The 22025-nt window shown below is 41.3% G+C and overlaps 2 protein-coding genes across 3 annotated transcripts in view; one reads left to right on the top strand and one right to left on the bottom strand.

The window, feature by feature from the left end:
• Positions 1 to 22025, bottom strand: part of LOC146461132 (uncharacterized) — a 303232-nt gene that overhangs the window by 92786 nt on the left and 188421 nt on the right. The gene's annotated exons all lie outside the window — the stretch shown is intronic.
• The window catches only part of LOC146461140 (3'-5' exoribonuclease HELZ2-like), a 46734-nt gene that overhangs the window by 10472 nt on the left and 14237 nt on the right, over positions 1 to 22025 (top strand). Inside the window, exons 13-24 of one of the 2 annotated variants that reach the window (XM_085087416.1) lie at positions 2310 to 2390; positions 2625 to 3644; positions 4342 to 4525; positions 4625 to 4808; positions 5760 to 5879; positions 7977 to 8557; positions 8962 to 9406; positions 16607 to 16908; positions 17576 to 17846; positions 18350 to 18757; positions 20057 to 20138; positions 20478 to 21764. In XM_085087416.1, the coding sequence (XP_084943542.1) occupies positions 2310 to 2390; positions 2625 to 3644; positions 4342 to 4525; positions 4625 to 4808; positions 5760 to 5879; positions 7977 to 8557; positions 8962 to 9406; positions 16607 to 16908; positions 17576 to 17846; positions 18350 to 18757; positions 20057 to 20138; positions 20478 to 21764 (4965 nt within the window). The remainder of the gene's footprint in view (positions 1 to 2309; positions 2391 to 2624; positions 3645 to 4341; positions 4526 to 4624; positions 4809 to 5759; positions 5880 to 7976; positions 8558 to 8961; positions 9407 to 16606; positions 16909 to 17575; positions 17847 to 18349; positions 18758 to 20056; positions 20139 to 20477; positions 21765 to 22025) is intronic. The other variant, XM_085087417.1, reaches the window with a different exon arrangement.

Genomic DNA, 22025 nt, shown 5'->3' with positions numbered 1-22025 from the left:
GACAGTCTTTGGCCTTAAAAAGAAGGTCTTAGGGATGATTTCTAGTCGGTCAAGGTGAAATTATCGGGAATTCTTATTGTGGCCAAAGACTTAGTATATTTTTTTGCTGAAAGTCGTTGTGTGTTGTTCCCCGTTCCATTTTTTTTCCCAACATCCGGGACTTCAAGTGATAAGGTCAAAACACGAGCAAGAATTGGCAAGGATTTTCTCTTTAAAAAGCGTGAGTTTGAAAAGCTATTAGATTATTTTTCGCCTTTATAACTGTAGCGTTGTTAGGCTAGATCGAGTAGTCGAGAAGGGCGATTTTGGGTCGGATTTCCGGTCTCAATGTCATAAATAATTTCCAGATGTTTGCTCGGCGTGATTCGGATTGTGTCATGGATCTAGAATGAAGACGAAAATCAATTTAAAACGCTGTCTTGCTCCGATTAAGCCGATTCTGTCATAGAGAGCTAGACGAGCGCTAAAAGACCGGGTTTTGGGTGAGATTAAAGATGCGTTGGCGCCGTTAATAATTGCCAAATGTCACACTTGCTTAGTCGGATCACAGGTCATGTTTCATTTCACTCGGATGTCAATGTCACGTATAATTCCAAAGAAAAGCCCCTCTTTTCTCTTGCATAGTATTTCCTGGCCTTACTTTCTTGTGATGAACCGTAACTGGAGTATTGTTAATGACTAACATATTCCTTCAGCTTAGAAAGTCTCAAAATGTGCTCAATTTCTGTAGCCACCATTTTGAAAATCAGCTCAGATAGCTCAATGGTATAAGTCAAATGAGTCCAATGAGCTTGATCAAATGAAAAAATGGTGCATATGTTATAGCCCTGCCTGTGCAAATCACATTTTAGTTTGTGCCAAGCAATGTAACTGATGTTAACAGACGGCCTTGAAGCCCGAACTTAGCCTGTCATTTCAGGACATGGTGTATCTAAGAGACCTGTTAGGCTTTGTTTTATGGCACTCATTAAGGACATAATTTCTAGCCCAAAAATACAACTCTTTAAAGTACCGTTTCTTGTTCATTTGATTGCTACAGATCATTCTGAAATGATTTATGATGCAAAGCAGAATATCGATCCTTTCTGGGAAATTCTCACTTAAAACCCGGTCTTTTAGCGCTCAAGTCTAGCTTTCTACAACAAAATCGGCTTAATCGGAGCAAGACAGCGTTTTAAATTGATTTTTTGTCTTTATTTTAGATCAATGACAAAATCCGAATCACGCCGAGCAATTTTATTTGGAAATTTTTTATGACATTGAGACCGGAAATCCGACCCAAAATCGCCCTTCTCGACTAATCGATTACTAGCCTAACAACGCTACAGTTATAAAGGCGAAAAATAATCTAATAGCTTTTCAAACTCACCCTTTTTGAAGAGAAAATCCTTGTTTTGACCTTATTACTTGAGGTCCCGGATGTTAAGAAAAAAATTGGAACGGGGAACAACATACAGCGACTTTCAGCAAAAAATTAAAATATACTAAGTCTATGGCCACAATAAGAATTCCCGATAATTTCACTTTGACCGACTAGAAATCATCCCTAAGATCTACTTTCTAAGGCCAAAGACTGTCACCTCCTCAAGCAAAGCACACAATATGCTGCAATCCTTAGTTCACGCCCGAGTAACTGAAAGTTACCCGTTTAGCTCAAAAGAGAACTAAATAGGGAGCATATTAGACGAGGCAGGACGGTGCACTTGTAAGACCTCTTCCCTCACTAGACTTAATGATGTCCTCAGGAAAACTTTGCTTCAGGAAGCCAAACGAAATGCTAGCTCTAATGACTTAGTTCTGAGCTCAGAGCGGGCGCCGAATTCAAAGCCAAATCGTTGTACGGTTAAAAGACGTTTGAGAGAGAGTGGGGCTAGGTTAGCCAACCAGGGAGGGAGGGAGGGGGGGGGGGGGGGGGGAGGAGAAACATATTTTGATTTTATAAATATTTGCTAATGACCCTTGTAATCTATTTACTTACTGATGTGAAATTCAAAAGGGAAACGCTAATTATGCTTATTACAAACCGTAAGCGTTGAACCTCAGTATAAAAAGAGAGGCTAAGTACAAAGATTTTATTTTGAAAAGTAGTTTTCGTTCATATGCAAACAAAATTAATTTTTGTATAAAGAGCTTTTCACTAAGGTTCGCTTTCATAATGAGGTTTACAGCATCTCGTAAATGGACTTTTTTATCTTCTATGAAACATCTGTTTCCACCAAGAATTTTCGCTCGCCGTTGTTGCTAGCTGAAGATTAAAAAGGCCTTCATAGAGATGATGACCTCAGATATTCCAACTGCTTATATTGCAGCCGATAGCGTTGGTGGGGCCAGACGTAAACAACGAAAGACGACCAACACACCCAAACCAGTAAAGAACGATGCTGCAAAACGTAAGAGAGGAACGAGTTCTGTCGACATCTTGCAGTAATGATTAAGTATCAGATTATTGGATTGTAGAGCTTATATTAGTAAATTACTATGTTGCAGTCTGATTTCTTTACCACCGATAGCAGTTACTTGTTCTATTTGCAGTTCAAATGATGACATTTGATCGAAACATACTTTGTAATTGATAATTTGAACATTGATTTTATTTTAATATTACTCTCGAATAATTTTTCCAGAATGCATAGATGTTGGCTATAGAAGCGACAAGGTTTTAAGCGACAGAGGGTCTTTCAAGCATTCCAACTTCCCTTCGCCGCTCATCAAAAAACCAAGTCAACTGGTCAGAGGAGCGGTTTCACACGAAGACAAGAGATCCTCTCTTCCAAGCCAAACGGAAACTTCTCCACAAGACCTAGAAGGCTGGACGTTAGTTACTTCGAAAGATTACCGATCGGAACACACCACTTTGCATTCAAGTCAAAAATTATTTCAAAAAAATGGTTTCTGTGATGGTGACAAAAGAAAGCGTTTTGAGAGTGATGAAAAGCAAATACCGAATTCGTCTGTTAATTCCAAATTATCGGCAAATGCTTATCCGGGGCTAGGTCGATCATCGTCAGCGGTTTCATCCAAGGCCGAAGACACTGGTCATTTAAAATTTTCAAGGTTCGAATCGCAAACAGCCACAAAAAACCACGAACCTTTAAGTGGTCGATATACATCTTCTTCCTCTAGCCTTGTAAACTCAAGTTTGTCTGGCCATTCTGTCAATCGATGTCCTCAGTGGTCTGCAGGTAACGAGAGAGTGGAATCAGATGAGGATGGTCCTGTATCCCAATGGAAGTGTCTTGAGAACATTTCTCCTTTAAAAATGTTTCAAAGTTTGAACGTTGATAGCTCAACGACTTTGACTTCAAAGGCTCAGTCGGGACCGCATCGAAATACACAGGTTACGCAGGAAACCTTGCCAAAAGGTGTCGTTCGCCTTTGTAAACATTTTCTACAAGATCAAAAAGCATCTTCTCATCCAGCATATTGCTGTTTCAGCTGTGCAAAGAATGTGAATTTTCAGTATGGAGTTTGGCGAAGGTCTGAAAGGAAGTGGCAGGTGATGAGGCCCCACCCAAGGGATGTACACTTTGCAGTTCCATTTCAAATCTGCTGGCATTACAGCAATGGTAGTGAATGCCGAACAAGTTGTAAGTTTGCACATGGAGAAGAGGAGTTAGCTCTGTGGACAACACAAAGACAAGCAGGTAGGTATGATCTTGAGGAGTCTTTAAAAAGTGACTTTGATTTCTCTGTCACGCAGTGTAATTATTTATGTAACTGAAAAACACGGAAGATAGACGGATAAAATGTTTGCTGACAGTTAACAGTTTACTTCTCCATCTAGGCTTTCGTATCATTTCTAATGCCATATAGCAAAAGTTATTACTCGTTTTGGAATGAAATTGCATGAGCATGCCGCGTGCGTTTAGTTACATATTAACATTTAACATCACCAGAATTTCGTAGATTTTTTCTGGTGTTCCAAAAATGCATTGATGAAAATATCACTCATCACTGATTTTTAAGCACGTCTTATGGACATGTGTATCACTTTAACAAATGAGGATAGCGGTGAATTCAGCGGCAAACTGTCGGCTTTCAACAGCGTTGGTAGAAAGTAGTTTAGTGGAGGTTAAACAGTCATTACAGTATTTCTTACGTCTCGTATGCACCGTATGCTCGATGTCAAACCTAAGTAGTTTATATGACTAGAACTCACATTATTATACCAATGCCAGAAAAAAGATTTCCTTAGAATCTGCTTGAAAGCTCCTACCCTATGGTACAGTACCGAACGCCGGCCCTTTAGGTTTCTTTCAAAAGGTACAGTCTATGTCTATGTCATTTGGCATACACTATTAAGAAAAATGATTATGTAATTTACATATTGTTCCTCTACAGAGTGCACTGGGTCGTCTGGAAAAATTCCCAATCCTAAATGCTTGCAAGCTGACCTTGATTTCGACATCAATCGTAAACCCCAAGAGCAAATTCAAGGATCTTTGAGAATTTATGATACAAGACAAGCTAGGCCACGATCTCCTCCACTTGGTGTTTACCGTGGAAACTTCCAGTTGTGTAAATGGTAAATTCATATGTATAACCATGTTCAAGTTTGAAAACCAGTTTTAAATTATCGCGGAAATAGTCGTGGTATTTGCAAACGTCGTTTTCGCTGTTTTAGGTGGAAGACTGGTCGGGTATGCAGAAATGGGAGATTTTGTACGTTTGCCCACGGTCAAGAAGAACTGAGATCATGGAGAGACCGCACGAAGGAGGATTACTTTGAAAAAAGTACTCCAACGCGAAGTGAAGGAGAATCATTTCCCAAAACAACAGAAAAAGTTGCTGACATTTCCAGGACCGAGGTAGTTTAACCTTTGTACGCTCCCACCTTACTTATATCTACTAGCACTCGAAAGTTTTCTTATTCCTCGCGAAGCGAGGTTAATAAATTTGTCGGGCCGAGCCGGCCCGAGCGGAGCTAAGCCGCGCGAATTCGAGCGAAAAATATATTTATATATGTCTATATATGTTTATATCTTTGAAGGTGTCCGCACAATGACGTCAGACTGTCTGGCGTCGTCTGGAGCAAAATTTGCATACATCGAAAAAAATATGCGTGCATGATCAAATTTCAACTGCAATGTTCATCAATATTCACTGGACACAGAACTATCTCTCCAGAATCTTTTACCTTTCTTTTAGAAATCTTTTTTGTGAAAGAGTGCATTAAAGAAATTACACGTTTTGTGGCCGCGGTCAATAATTTTCCGTGGGAAATAAATTCATCGAACACGACAGCGCTGCACGCCCGTTGTACATTACGTCGCGTCAGAAATAGATTTTCAACCGCAAACTAGCCCGTGGAACTACGAAAACACCATGCTCATCAAAAAAAAAAATCTTATGCGGCTCTTAATCTCCTCGTTTGATGCTACAATACGAGTAAAGAGGGCTTTCCACCCAGCCCCCGCTTCGCGAGGTTTTGCGAGTCACGTATTTCTAGTTATCGTAGAATGTCGTTAAATATTTAGACAATGACGCGACGGAATTACGTGTCACTGTAGGCATAAAATTAATATGCACACATAAGGCATACTGCATAAGATGACCACGTTCCTCACAAAATTATGCGGACATGTTTTTATCCTCATGAGGCGACGCTGCCATGAATATATAACTCCATTCAAAGAGATGATGGATGCCGATAAGTCTGATCACGCATATCATTAAGAATGAATGTAATTTTTGGCTAAAGGTTACTTATTGCATTGAAGGATCCCAAATACAGCATTTTGTTCTTCGTTGTTTACTAGATGGTTTACAGTCTTCCTGGAGTACAGGTTTCGAGTGATAAACCTTCCACGGTACAAATCTCCCTTTGCGGAGATGGGACACACCACACCTATGACTGGGTATTCACTGCAATATTTGAGGTAAATAAATTAAGCAAATGAAATAAACGGCCTATATGGCGCCCGTTTCCAAAAGGTTTCTTAATGCCTTATTGCGTTAAGAACAAATACGAGATTGAAGGATATCTTGTCTCACGTTCCCGGGGCATAGGCGAATAACAAAGTATAAGCAAAACTTAATAATGGAAGACAATGAATTGAAAAAAATAAGTAAAAGATGTTTCTTACACTTGTGTCTAGCAGGCGTATCCATAATTTTCTTAGAACAAGGAGCTGTTTTCAGCTTATACTCGGGCCATATTTGACTGCGTGGTGCGTTAGCTTACAATCTTTTGGCAGTGATAACCTCCAGCATCGTTAATTTCCCCAAATCGATAGATACAGAGATATAGTGAGGCAATAAGTAACCATCAGATAGAATTGCATTTCTTGCAGTCAGTATGTAATACAGGGAAAAACGACATTTGTCATGCACAAAAGACACCATAAAAATAGACTCATAAACAGATTAAGTTTCTTCGCGTCTGTTCATGTGACCCCGGGTCAAATGACTAAAAATATTAAGACTTTAGCATTCATAGGGAGAAGTATCTCGGAAATTCTTAACGACTACTTTAAATCATTTCTGTCCAAACCTGTAAATATCCGGACTTGAACAATGATGACGGAAAACGCTTGTAAAAGTTTGCGTCTTAATACAATGCCAGTGATCACCACAAGATTTGGTAGAAAGCGGAGAACACTTTTTATTGAATGTGGCCTTCACACGCACACAACAATCATACCGGAAATTGCTGTTAGCGTGATCAATGCTCGGGGTCATACAGATATTTATATGACTCTCGGTTCGTATTGAAACAAAATCAATGTACAAATGGTTTCTATCTCCAAATCAATGGTGAAAACGTAAGGATTAAAGCCCGGGAATGAAAGCATCCCGGTATGAAGCACAAGGTATTCTACTTAACTAATGTTTCCCCCTGTATTTTACTCGTACTGCAAATAATGCAATTTTATCTGGTGGTTACTTATTGGTTCACTATATCTCTGTATCTATCGCTTAACGCATAAGACTTCGTTAGACTTTCTCACTAAACACTTAACGCATCTTCCACTACGCTATGATTTAAATACAGTCATTGCAAACCTAGAGAATTTATCAATTTGGCACTCGACTTGAGACAATTGTTTTTACAAAATCAACTCTATCTAAAATACTACACGCAAAGCAACTCACCGGTTCAACTCACATTCATTGTAGCTGAAACAACATTTTCACTACACCAGGACGATTCCATTCTCTTTCCTTTCTTTTAGGTAAATGTTGAGAGTTTACCGAACTTTTTAGTGAGCGTTTTCCCCCAAAACAACGAGAAAATCGAAGAAAAGATTGCATTGTTGTTGGGATTAAACTTTCGATGCCAAGCGAACGGGCAACGAGTAATCCCGAGCGGGCAAGACAGCTCCATCTTGCCCGCTCGGGTAGCCATTCACAGCGCAGGATTTGACTCATCTTGCCCGCTCGCGGAGCCAGCCATATAATAATCAATGTTACTGTGTACTTCCGACTAGCTTCTGGGAGCAACTAGCTGTATCAAGCTGCCTGTTTAAAGTTAGCCTCCGAGACTAGTTTAAGGTCTACTTTTAAGTAAGTTTGGAAACTGCCTAGAACAGGATGAAATTTTTCATGACTGTAAAATTTGATTTTTCTTTTGACTGAACGCACACGTTGTGATCACGTGACGTATCACGTGATGAAAATAAAATTACGGTCGGCAATGTGGTAGCAAAATTTCTTTGCAGTGACAAATAAATTAGCGTTTTTGATGGCTTATGTAACCTCCTACGTTTGGAATGATTGTCCTCGAGTTCTGAAATTGGGGTTGAACAATCAAAGGGTACTTTTGAGACTGAAAATGCATCTCCCCCCAGGATGTGCTTCGTCGTTGAAATCGTTCTAATTAGTAAACCTAACTTGAGACTGAGGTTCAAATGACCCTTTAAGTGCAACTCTGCTATCAAACTCAGGAATGTTCCTTACTCCTTCAATTCATTACTGTTGGATGGTCTCATTTCCTCGGCAATGGTTCACCAATCGACATTTTCTGTGTTTTATAGATAAGTGAAGCTGGCATGCTGAGGCAAATTGATCTTACTCATCGTTATCACAATTGTTATCGACTGACAGGAGTCAAAGGCTTCTTGAAAGACATAGAGATATTTTCAAGGGTACCGGTTGGGCGCTGGTCGTATAGCCTCCCAAGTTGGATCGATCAAAAAGCAGGCCAAATGAAAGTTGACGTGTCCGTTTCTTTTGAGTCTCCAAAGCAAACCTCTAACCGTACGTTTACCCAGTGTCTCAAGTTTGATTTTGGCAAGAAGCCTTACTTATTACAGGGTTTGAACGTAGACATAGCGAGGACGGAAGTCTTGGAAACGATTTCAGCAACACGAGAAGAACTCGAACTGGATCCCTCAGTGTGGACGGAGGGACCAGTGGAAGTTGTAGCATCATCGCAGGCTACTTCAGTGAGTAATCAAGACGGAGTGTTGCAAAACCGGTACCAGTTACCTGCCAGGATTGAGAACGTAGTTTCCGCGCAAGTGATTGAAGTAAACATAACGGCAGAGGACTACCAGAGAGTCATGCATCAGTTGCTGTTTACTGAAGAACTCTTCATGAAAAAGGCGATTTCAAAGTAAGTTTTAGACATTTCAATATTACGCACATTCAATATTTGATTAGTACACTCAGTCTGTTAAGACTAAACTAATTCATCTACTTTTCATTCAACTACTACTGACTATAGTCACAGTCAGGCCAGGCCAACTATTGAGGTTTTCAGACACTGTCAATAGGTCACGTTCGTTCAAAATTCTTAATTGGTTCCGTAAACACAACAAACGTCCATAAATGGCCCTCAGTTTCCTGAACTCTCCATTTTTGTGGGAAATCGGAAATGGATAGAATGAGAATAACAATATGCAGATTTTGGCTGTCGTGTCCACCTCAAAGTAATTTTGCAATTCCCAGATATGATCTTACACATCCAATCCCATAGAAATTAAACTATTATTATTATTATTATTATTTTTATTAAAGGTTCGTTCTTCGCAATGTTCCAATGCAAGGTCAGAATAGTGTATTTGGAAAGAAAGGTGAGACGATTTATGCTGCTAACGGGGAGTTATTTGGAGTCATCCAACTTCCAGAGAATGGAATCCCACAACCAGATGATGCTGCTGGTCGACTCCTCATCCGAAATGTGCAAACTGCTTTGCTAAAACTGGCTGATAGTAGTTCTCAAAGAGTGTACGAGGCAGTCGTTGAAAAAGTTGATACCACTACTACGAGCATCGTGTTAAGGTTGTCCCCCCAGATCTGCGTAGACCTGCATTTGACCAAAACTGGCAAAATTTCAGTTGACCTACAGTTTCAGCTGAATCGGCAGCCTCTGTGTGAATGGCATGATGCAATTGACAGGTTGGGTCCCGTTCATCGAAGTCTACTGTTTCCGGAAGCAAATCCCTTGAAAGCGACACACGAGGTAAGCGTTACTCTACTTAATTATTCATTCCTGACATGTACCGTTATCGTTCCGTGTAAGTCCTATATGGAAAACGAATATAACTATACCATAAATACACCAATATTAGTCCTTAAATTTTAAATGCAGGAAAATACTCTAGAAAATATGTCGGTATGGAGGAAATACATTTTTGTGCCCTTCTCGTATGCGTTTGTTTAATTTCTTTTCGACCCATATCAACATTCTCTCACATAATTTGCACTAATTTTTTCAATTTTTTGCACACTTCTTTGTAAGAGAAGGGCTGCGCTACAGGACGCGTGTCGCCGGTTCTTCGTAAGGATTCTACTCCACACAAGGATCCTTAGGCTCAAATCTGATTGACTGTAATATCAACTCGAACGTACCTACACTGTACACAAAGTAAAACTACTTTGCTCGAAAAACAACAACACTCCAGCAATCACATGGTTAGCAGGTCCATGATGCAATGCGTTTAAGTCCCACGTGAACGGTTTCACGCCGTAACGCTATCTGAATCTGTAACACTCCCCTCTGTTGACCAGATTATCCACTACTGAGCTAACTATTTGTTCTGGTCAACACAATCCCTACATAACCGTAAGAAAACTACAACGATACGAAACTAAAGAGTTCCTTGGTTCAAAGTCATGTTAGCAAAGTTCGACACTGAATGTTCAATGTCAGGAGCTTGTCAGTGTTCCTTAGTTCAGATCCTCTAGCCACGTTTTTCTCCTACTGTCAGCTTCTACTGCTGCTGCTCGTCTTGGGCGGCTCTGTCTCGGCTCGGGCTGTTCAGGTCTGGCACAAGGGACTGATGAATCTGGAGGAAGGAACAAATCTGGAGATTGCTGCGGGCTCAGCGACCTGGCATCGGATTTCCAAGGGGTAAAGGCGTTGCACCGGACGTCTGATTGTGGTGCATTTTCCTCCCTTGCTTTGGACTCGAACAACAGCTCCTCTGATAACTCCATCAGCTCCTGCAATGAGATCTTCAACCTTGCCAACCCGCCATTTTCCTCTAGGTTGATCTTCGTCATGAACAACAACTACATCTCCAGTGGACACAGTTCTATCAGTGTTCCCCTCGGTGGCAGCATAACGATGAGAGTTTCGCAGTTCCACGAGATATTCTTCTCTCCATCTTTTCCAAAAGTGGTTCATAACATTGCTCAGATGCTGAGCTATCTAAATCTTGTGGCTGAATGTCTGGGTTGTAGTCCGGGGTTTCACTAGTATTGCTGTCAGGAACACTCATCAGACGCCGTCCACACAGTAAGTGCGATGGCGTGATCGGTTCTTCAAGGTCTTCGCTTGACACGTATGAAAGAGGTCTGCAGTTTAGTATCATCTCAACTTCCACAACTACAGTCGACAATTCTTCATAGGTAAGTCTTGCTCCTCCGATAGTCTTCTTCAGACACCTCTTCACTGATCTCACAAGTCTCTCAAATATTCCACCCCACCAGGGTGCTTTCTCAAGGTTGAACGTCCACTTCATCTGTTCCTTCGCGAAGTGCTGCTTTACTCCTGGGTCATTCAACACCTTTGCGATTTCTCGTGCTGCAGGTTTAAAGATACTACCATTGTCGGACACCACCAACGACGGTCGTCCACGTCGGGCGGTAAATCTTCTAAAGCTTCTCAAGAATGCGTTAGCCGTCAGACCTGGCACAAGATCCAAATGGATAGCTCTCGTGACACAACATGTGTAAAGGCAGATCCACACTTTCTGTTGAGGACTGTTGCAATTTGAATTCTTCACGTAGAGTGGACCGGCAAAGTCAAGTCCGACATAGGTAAACGGTGGCTCCTCCTTTACTCTGAACTCTGGGAGTGGCGGGGCCGGTGGAGCTTGGTAAGGTCCTCCTTCCAGTTTGCCGCATACGACACATTGATGCAATAGCTTTCTCACGAACTGCCTGCCTTGAACGATCCAGAACCTGTCTCTCAATTCAGTAAGGGTAGACTTGACACCACTATGCATGACTCGCTTGTGGCTGTCTCGTACAATGAGGGATGTGAGATAGTGGCTCTTGTCCAACAGGATAGGTTGCTTAATCGACGTGGGTAGCTGCGCATTGGCTAAACGTCCCATACATCTCATGATACCTTGTCCATCGACGAATAGGCCAAACTGCTGTTTCCAAATTTCAAACTTAGGATTCTTGCTCAGCGATCTCTGTATTTCCTTGATCCAGAGGGTTTCTGCTAATGCAATGTCTTGGCTAGTTAATTGTACTTGTGGTGGAACTTCCTTCCGCAACTTCGACTTCATAATGTTTGCAAACTTGAGAACTAGGGCAGTGACCCTTAATAGTCGCGGTAGTTCACTGTAATCTTCACATCTGATTATCTGGGCTATACCAACGGCCTCAGCTGCAGCTAGTAGTGAAGACGAGGCTTCAATCTGCAACTTCTCCTTGTCTCCAACCTTCATTTCTTCTAGACATTCTTCTGGAAGCTGCGCACTATCAAACTCTTCCTCACTCGTTTCTTCATACTCGATGAGCCATTTTGGTCCGTCAATCCACAAGGCACACTCTGACATTTCTGAAGGGCTCATTCCTCTTGACGGAACGTCAGCTGGATTGTTCTTTCCACGGCAATGCTTCCACTTGGTTGCCGGAACAAGTTGTCGAATCTCGTTCACGCGGTGCTGGACGAATTGTTTCCACTCTCTTTCTTCACCTTTAATCCAACACAGTGTTACTCTTGAATCTGTCCAGCAGGTCATTTCCGCAATTCCCACTTCAGGCTCTAAGGCTTCACAGACGTGTGTAATCAGTCTTGCCAGTACTAAGGCGGCAAGAAGTTCTAATCTTGGGATTGACTCGTGTTTCACGGGTGCGACTCTGGACTTCGATGCAACGAACTTCAGGTAACTTCCATTGGTTGTTGTGATGTGCAGGTAAATTACTGCTGCGTAGGCTTTGCAGGATGCGTCACCGAACCCATGGAGGCTACAACTGACAATTCGTTCGGAGACGCCTTGGAAATAGCATCTTAGTAGTGTAAATGAACTCATGTTTTGCAAACCAGTTACTAGTTTCTGCCACCACTTCAATAACTCTCCTTCTAGGCGGTCGTCCCAACCAATCTTGCGCTTGCAGAGTTCTTGAAAGAACAACTTGAATTGCAGAATTACTGGTGACAGGAACCCCTGTGGATCATAGAACTTTGCTGCAATGCTGACGACGTTTCTCTTCGTCGGTTCAATGTCTCTTGCAAGGCTTGCTATCTCTTTCATTTCAAACACAAATGTATCATTCACATAGTTCCAGCGCACTCCAAGCACCTTCTGCTCTGTACTAGTTGTATCCTCTACAGCTCCAAGTGTGCTCTTGGCATAGGTCTTGTCTTCTTCGGTCACATCCTGTTCAGTGACGTCTTGAGATGATTGCATGCGTTCAGGTTCAACGATGTTCTCAGATGTGACTGGGTTTGACATTCTTGATTCATTGCATTGGATTCTCTCCCTAAGTTCAGCGGAGTTTGACACAAATTTTCTCAAGTTAAATCCTCCTTCAGCGAGTCTGACCTTGGACTTCAAGTAGAGTTCGTAGCCGGCGTCACTCTCAGGGGCTCCAGAACTCAAGTCATCCACATAAATGGCGCGAAGAAATCTTTCCACGAATTCTGGATCTTCATCCTTGTACCTCTCAATGTGATACTTCAAGGTCGCATTCAACAAGAAAGGACTAGAAGAAACTCCGAAGACCAGTCTTGTAAATCTAAGTATCACAATCTCAGGGGAATTCTTCTGTACGTCGTCCACCCATAGGAATCGCAACACATCTCTGTCCTCCTTTGCCATGCCGACCATAAGGAACACCTTTTCCACATCACCAGTCAGAGCTACTCGATTCGCTCGAAATCTCAGGAGTATGTCAAAAATGTTTTCTGCAAGGGGTGGTCCTGCGTACAGACAATCATTCAGTGATGCACCTTCAGTTCTGGCAGAAGCATCGTATACAACTCTGAGCTTAGTTGTCGCTTTGTCCCTCCGTATGACTGCATGGTGCGGGATGTAGTGAATTTTGCCAACGTCCCCATCTTCAGGCTTCTCTACGATTTCGACTATGCCTTTGCTTAGCTGCTCTCTGATCACTGAATCATACTCTCTTAAGACCTCAGGATCTTGGCGTAGACGTTTGAGTAGGTTGGTCAACCGCTTCACACTCAGATCATAATTGTCCGGGAGGATTGGATGCGGTGTCTTCCATGGCAGATGGACTTCGTACCTCTGATTCTCGAAGGATATCTTCTCCTCAAACTCTTCATACAAGGATTTCGGCTTTATGCCTAGTGACTCCAGTTCCCAGAATGTTCTTAGGTTTCCGTCAAGACTTTCATTCGTAACACCAATAGGCTTTACTGCACTCTTTAGAACATGCGTTGTCACGAGGTTGTTCTGCTGCCTCTCATCTTGTGTTGCTCCATTAACTGGGCCTGACAAAACCCATCCAAGCTTAGTGTGAATTGCCGTTGGGCCATCCTCCCCCCGTATCACTCTTCCAGAGACAAGATTCCAATAGTGGTCTGATCCGACAAGGATGTCCACAGCAACATCATTATCACCGGTACAGTGGTCAGCAAGATTGAGACCTTTAAGATGGGCGTACGTGTTGCCGGCCTTTGCAACGTACTGTCTCTGTAGGGGATCACATATGAGTGGTACCACGAAGGCAGACAGCTGAACTTCCTCACCATTCTCAGCAGCAACACAAAGTTGAACAACGTCTACAGATTGAGTGTGTTCATCCGATGATCCAAAGGTTTTAATTGCAATTGTCTGTCTCCTTTCAGTTGGCAAGTTCAGTTGTTCCCTCACTCTTGTTGTCACGTAAGACCTCTGACTACCGCTGTCTAGGATAAGTCTGGCTACGCACTGTCCTGGTTGACCAGGCTTCGAGACTACTGCCGTAGCTGTCTGGAGAAGAATGGGCGTTGATGTTCCAACATACAATGCTGTAGGATTCTCATTTGTATCGTTTGGCACTCTGCAAGAGGTCTGCTCATGGTTGGCAGTCGGAGGGGCATTTTTTAACAGAGTGGGCCCCAGTTCCTTCACTGATACCAGAGGTACAAATACTGACGTGGTGACGACCGCTACACTTAAAACACTTGATATTCGAAGGACAATTGCGACTAATGTGACCTCTTCTTAGACAGACGAAACATCTTCCATGCTTTTTCAGAATTTCCTTTCGGGCAGCAACATTGGTCACAGTAGTGCAGGAGCTGGAGGCATGATTCATCCTGCAATAGGTGCAAGTGGGTCCTGTGGCTTTCGTGAGAAGTGCTGTAGTGGTGGGCTTCATCCTGGGTTGGTCTCTTTTGAACGATTTTACTTCACTTGTCGATTGAGCAACGTCACGAACAGCTGCGCGTTCCCTGGCCTCCAATTCATTCTCAAACACATGCAAAATCCGATCTAGCTGCCACTCCTCATCCTTCACTTCTCTGCTGATGACTAGACGCAAGTCGCTTGGGAGCTTGTTCATGATAATGGAGGAAAGAAGGGTTCCATATGAGTCTGAAGGGACCCCCAACGATTTTAGACTTCTGACATGCGCCTCTAAGGTATCATAAAGGTGTCTCAGCTTATCAATGTTTTGGCTTGAATTGACCGGGTTAATACTGAGAAGAATGTCCATGTGTCTGCTTATGATTTGTTGCTTATTGCCAAATCTCTTCTTTAAAATGGCAACAGCTTCTTCGTAGTTGGTGGCAGTAAGGGACAATCCAGAAATGGCATCACTGGCTGGTTTCATGAGGAGTGAATTCAGGTAATTGAATTTATCAATAGCCGCTAGCTTCATATTGTTGTGGATTGATGACTCGAATGCATTCCAGAAGGTGGGCCAGTTACTTATCTCCCCATCAAATTTCTTCAAATCGAGTTTAGGTAATTTAACTTGGGAGGCAGAAGGTGATGGTGTACATGAACTTGCAGTAGGATTTGGAGATTCAACAGTGACATTTGAGGGTTCAGAATTACCAGAAGCACTTGCAGTAGGATTAGGAGATTCAACAGTGACATTTGAGGGTTCAGAATTACCAGAAGCAACTTTCGTAGATACAGAAATGTGAGGGCTTACCGGTGTCTCGTGTTGTTCTGGTGTGTCCATGTTCTTCGCGGGGGGTCTAAATGTTTCCAGAAAATTATCGATTCTTGATATGCTGAGCTGTATTAATTCGCTTACGAGATCTGCTTCTCGAATCTCGTTCTCAATTTCTTCGTCTTCCACGATCGACAGGATGTCTTCGTCTAGACCTTTCAGAGTTTCCAATTTAGAACGAAGTGATTCTCTTTGCCGGCGAAGCTTCGACACGTGTAGAGCTTGCTTGCTCTGATCCAATTCATCGCTGATCGGGACATCCAATTGCTCATTGACTGTATAGGCGATTCGTTTCACGGTTGTTCGATGTCCTTCACGAGTTGCTTTCTTCCTTGCAAGGTTTTTGACTTTTGGTGGCACCGCTCAATGACTTCAGTCAAAACAAAGATCGAAGAATCCACAGTGTGCAGCGTAAAAACAAGTATTATCGGCTCCGGCTCGAAGTGACCATATAAGAGAAGGGCTGCGCTACAGGACGCGTGTCGCCGGTTCTTCGTAAGGATTCAACTCCACACAAGGATCCTTAGGCTCAAATCTGATTGACTGTAATATCAACTCGAACGTACCTACACTGTACACAAAGTAAAACTACTTTGCTCGAAAAACGACAACACTCCAGCAATCACATGGTTAGCAGGTCCATGATGCAATGCGTTTAAGTCCCACGTGAACGGTGTCACGCCGTAACGCTATCTGAATCTGTAACATTTTTTTTTTGATTTCGAAAATGAAACTGATCATGACAACCGAGTCACGGAGTAGAAATAACATTATGTGTGTAAACCATAATATGTATTTTATCCAAGTTTTTTTCATGTTACATTTAAAACCAGTCTGAAGTAACGCTTGAGTTTAGTGGTTGTAGTTGCATTTATTTATATAAGATAAAAAAATTACAGCAGAGCTGATGTGGTCGTGTTATGAATAAAATATAAAAATACTAAACGTTTCATTAGTTTTACCAATGTAATTAACGAAAAATAGTGCGTTGAACATGGACATTGTTACCTTAGACAGAAAAATATCCATGTTTTATGGTCACGCCTTTTTTCTATCTTCTGGCTTTAAATAGGAACAACCGTTTTGGAATTGCTTGCCTTTGGATGACGATCAACATGAAGTCATCGGACGCATTTTGGCGCCTGAAAGTAATTCTCCTCCACTTCTGGTCTTTGGTCCGTTTGGCACTGGCAAGACATTTACTTTACATAGGGCCATCCGTGAGCTGGTAACAAAGAGTAAAACCCGTATCCTGCTCTGCACCCACACAAACAGTGCAGCGGACTTGCATGTTAAACTTCTACACGAGTACTTGACAGAAGAAAATGGGCTAAGAGCAGCAAGGCCGCTAAGGATTTACCATACAGAGAGAAGGTTAGTTAAAGTGTTTCGGCCGTATGTCATGATCAAAAAGATGCCTTATGGGTAATATACATTGTCGGGGCTTAATAACATACGTGCAAGGAAGCCGTATTTAAAAGATTTTCAATTTTGAAGTTTCTTCATTGTACTACATACTGTATTAAACAAATAATTTTCATGGTATATTTCTCAGAAATTCAGTCACAATTTCTAACAAAATCCAGTATTTTGGCCTTACAATAAGGGTGTTTTTTTGTATAAGAACCTATTTTTCTTTGCCAGGCTAAATAGGTTCTTATATATTTGGGTATTAAAATGCCCAATTTCAGCCTGTAGGTTCTTATGCGTGGGTGGTTACTGTATGTCACTTGAATAAACCGTCGCCGACATTATTAGTAATACCTATTAAAATATAATCTATAAATAAGGAGAAAGGATGTTTCACCACCAGCCTAAATGTAATTTACACCCTCGACGTTCGAAGTCGCCTTAATTCGAATGGGCTTAGCCGTAAAGAATAGAATAGAAACTTTATTATCGTGACAATGCCTTATAGCCTGGGAAAATCCCATACTAATACAAAAAAGACAAAGACTGAAACCCGATGATTGTACCATCAGCAGTCAAAATCACATCCATACTAGTACTAAGAGCCCCTTGCTTTCTTGAACTATTACAGACTGGATGCTGACTCTTCCGTTGCCAAGAGGTATGCCTTGATCGCAAACAACGCTTATGTGCTACCTTACAGAGATGACGTTATCCGGCATCGGGTGGTAATAACAACTCTGGCCACCTCTAAACACCTGCTACAACTTAATCTAAACCACGGCTTTTTCTCTCACATTCTGGTGGACGAGGCTGCCCAAGCCCTGGAGCCAGAAGCTTTAACACCACTTGTTTTAGCTGGACCAAATACGAAGGTTGTCTTCACAGGAGATCACATGCAGGTGAAAAATAGACTCACTTAGAATGGAGAAGTTCCGTATTACACATATGAGGAAAACATTTCTTGAGTTATTTGTTAGTAATTTTATTAACAGTATACAGATCGTATAGCTCAGCAATTAAGGCTATTTTCCAAGTTTGTTTATTAATGGATAACCATCATTGACAAGAAGCCGGTGGCAAAGTGGTCAGGCATTATTTCAATAAATTGTAGACAAGTGTTTTGGTTCCGTTACAACGAAAACAGATTTCCTAGATAACATGTACATAAGGCGCATTTCTTAACGTCAGATAATTATGTTGGTGTGATTATTTTTGCCTTCTAAATAACGAATATAAAAATGCGTAAATAAAAATTGTACATTTAGTGTTTATAGGGGCAGAAATCCTATTAAAACATGAAGCGCAATGTAGTTAATTTCCTTTTGAGTCGCACACTCGCCTTCTGGTAGAATTGACAGACGGTGTGTTCTGATATTGTTCTTTGATTTTGATGCATTTTTAGATGAAGCCAGAGGTTTATTCACATTTTGCACGAGAATGGGGCTTGCAACGCTCACTTCCTGAGAGGCTGTTCGATTACTACCACGAGACGAAAACTGATGTTGATCGAAATGTAAAGTTCTTGACAAAGAATTACCGTTGCCATCCAGACATCCTTCAATTTCCTTCCGACAACTTTTATGGTAAAGAGCTTATCCCCTGTTCTAGGGAAGCCGCACATCCAAAGCTTGGGCCACTGCTATTCTTTTCTGCTATTGGAGTGGAGGAAGCGCTCGAAAATTCCTACAGGAATGTAACTGAAGCAAATGAAGTTGTTAGGAGAGTACAGGAGCTCTCCGATGAGTGGCTAGATGAGTGGGGTGAGAAAGATCTTTCCAAGATTGGCGTCATATCCGCCTACATGACGCAGGTAAAGTTAAAATATCTCGCCAGTGACAGCTAATCCAATCATCCGTGTGCACAGTTCTCTTCCAAACATATCTTGACCACTTGCTGTTAACCTGCGATCAGACGTTATTTTTTCGGGGGAGCGCGAAAGTGTGGCAGCGCGAGAATCGGCGGTCGGAAGAAGGGAAGAAAAAAACGTTTTTTTTTCCCTTCTCCCGACCGCCGAAAAAAAGAACGCCTGATCGCAGGTTATAGCTTGTTATCTAACCACATGCTCTGCTTGAGACACTTAACCTTAGTCTTTGCAAATCTTTAGGAGTAAAGCATGTAAAGCAATTCCTAGGCTTTGAATATACTCTGATATTTTAAACTTTGCTTTAGTCTGAACCTTTAATACTATCTCATTAGATATTCTGTTGCACGGTGTTGCTTTAAATGTTTGCAAGTTGTGCTGTATTAGTAAATTTATACAGCCATACTTCACACCAAAACATCTAATATTTTAACATATAATTATAATTATTATGCATCTCAACCTTTTGTTATCAGCGACAAACAAAAACAATAATAATAATAATAATAATAATAATAATAATAATAATAATTAATATTTGTATGGCGCAAATTAGCATGTGCATATGATCAAATGCGCCTAACAAATTGTATATGTAAAAAATAAAAAAAAAATTTATTAAAAATAGTTATTTACAACTCTTACAGTCCTTACATCGTATTGTAATCAACTCTAAATAAAAATGTCTTCAATTTGGACTTAAAACGTGTAAGATTATCCTCGTCCCTTATTGCGTTCGGCAGTTTATTCCACAGTGATGGTGCAGCAGCAGTAAAAGCCCTGTCACCGAGTGTCTTCTTCGTTTTCGTGGATGGTAGTACTAACAAAAGTTCAGAATTTGAGCGAAGACCATACGTGGAAAAATTCCTAACATTAACGAGATTACAAATGTAATCAGGTGCTTGGCCATGTATGGCTTTAAAAGTAATTATTAAAATCTTAAAATCAATTCTAATGAAACATGGGGAGAGGGTGTGCGTTAGCAAACCAGTTTTCTACTGCACAAATAACTAACTGTATCAATAACGCGGCATCGTTATTCGAACTAAGTAGTGTTAAGTGTAAGTTGGGAAATAAACATTCTGATCAAAGATTGCGATAACTGATATTGATCAAAACCGCAAGTTTTCTTCCAGTAGAAACAAAATAAAATAGGAATGAAAACCAAATGTCTTTTTTTCTGAATTCTAAAACATATTTTCTATTAGTCCATCTAGAAATTTTGTTCCTTAATCCCTATGATTTTAGGTTCAAACTATTCGAACGCTGTTGAGAGGAGCTGGTACGGAACTAGGGAGAGTCACCGTGGAGAGTATTTATAACGTACAAGGTATGGTCTTTCAATTTGAGTTGTCTTTATTTATTTTGTCGTATAATCTTAGAAATGTTAGCTGTTTCCTTACGTCTAAAGCAATTTACTTCAGTGACTTTTTGAACACTAGTCTAACTAGAAAAACCCGGGACACCAGACAAACCTGTCTTTACCAGGCTGCCTAAAGATTTCCGTTTTTGTGTTTTGTTTCTTTGTTTTTCTTTTGAAAAGAGCATGGTAAATAAGTCTGGATAATGAGGTTAATCTGACTATCCGGTGGTTCCTTTCTTCTTGTGTGCAAACGTGTGTTTGTTGTTTATTAAAAGTTGTATATACCTTTTTTCCCTACTTCTTCAGGGAAAGAATTTCGAGCCGTATTTATTAGCACCGTGCGTACAGCTCTAACCTGCCAAGACTTCCACCTACGTGGTAAAGCATCCCGCTTTCTGCAACAACCCTACTGGGAATTCTTATCTGACGCCACACTTTTGAATACTGCAATAACCAGAGCAAAGTCCTTGGTAGCTGTTGTGGGAGATCCAGTTTCCTTGTGTACTGTTGGTGAGTGCAGAGGCATCTGGCGAGACTACATCAAAAGATGTAGCGATCGTAAAGCCTTATATGGAACATCTTTTGAGGAACTAAAGAAAACAATAAGCGTATCTCTTTCAAAAATTTCTTTAAATCCTCAAGCTGCCACTTTTGTTCCAAAATCAATGTCAGAAGGTAGCAAACAAGATTGCCAGTCTGTAGACGGATTAACTGCTCAGCAAGACAGCGAGGAAGGTAATCCTTCATCTTTGGAAGTACCCAAAAGCCGAGAACATGGAAGCGCGATATTTCCCATCGCAGAAGGAAACCAAAACATCCCGATGACGAATGACGCACCGAAAAGTAGAGCGTTTAAAGAGGAATTGATGCAGAAAGAATCATATGATGAAGATGAAGACAAGCAAGAGGAAGACGATAGTTTATTGGAAAAAATTCAGAATTCAACCCCGTCAGATCATGAAGAACAAGATGGAATCCAGGAAACCTTCGCCTTCTTCGATGAATTTCGACGAGATAGTCTTGAAGATGAAACTGTTTTTCCAAAGTACCTGGATGAAATAATAAAGGCACTTGTGGAGAAGTGTAAACAGACCAAAAAAAGTGAAGAGGCATTTCCGTCGTTGCAAGCAGCTAAAACCACGAAGAAGAAAACTTCTAAGACGGAGAAACATGCAGCTAATGCCGCTCGGCAAGAGAAGCCAGCTTTTTCCAGTCTGTCCTCTGCGGACTACCAAATTTACCACATCAATGGGCGCAAGATGGCTCGACTGGTGAATGTCGAGTTTCAGCAAAAGCATTCTTCTCGGGTGCAGAGGCTTACTACATCTCTAAGGCAACAGGATTACCTTGATGTAGAGATATTGCAGCTCCATTTGCATAAACAACCAGAGAAATATCTTTCCTGTACGCTTCGTCTCAATTCCGAAAGTTTTCGCTCAGCATATGGAGTGGTATCGGACACCAAGACGCCTGATATCAAAATAAAGGGGAGAGTGCGAAGGGTGTTTGATATGGATCGTGTGGTCATCAAAAAGACAAATGATGGCGTTTCATCCAGGGATGATGCCCTACGGTCTCAGGGACACATTGTTGGTAAGTTTCAATAAGCATTTTTGATACTGTTTTGTAAGCACTAGTTTGACGGATAAGTTGTCCTCGTCGTTATAAAGCCAAACTTCAACTATCGGGATAAGAAGGGCATTTAAAACATAAAGTCCAAGTTACTTCAATTTATATCACGTGATCAACAACCATTTGTAAATCACAGAAACGATGATGTTGAATGTCATTAAATATAAACATCGCCTCTTGTGTGCCCAGGTAGTGTTTGTCTTGGAAAAAATCGTCAAATTC

Source organism: Pavona decussata, unplaced genomic scaffold, assembly GCF_977016875.1.
Source record: "Pavona decussata unplaced genomic scaffold, jaPavDecu1.1 SCAFFOLD_202, whole genome shotgun sequence".
Lineage (NCBI taxonomy): Eukaryota > Metazoa > Cnidaria > Anthozoa > Scleractinia > Agariciidae > Pavona > Pavona decussata.
This window is presented reverse-complemented; position numbering and strand designations above follow the sequence as displayed.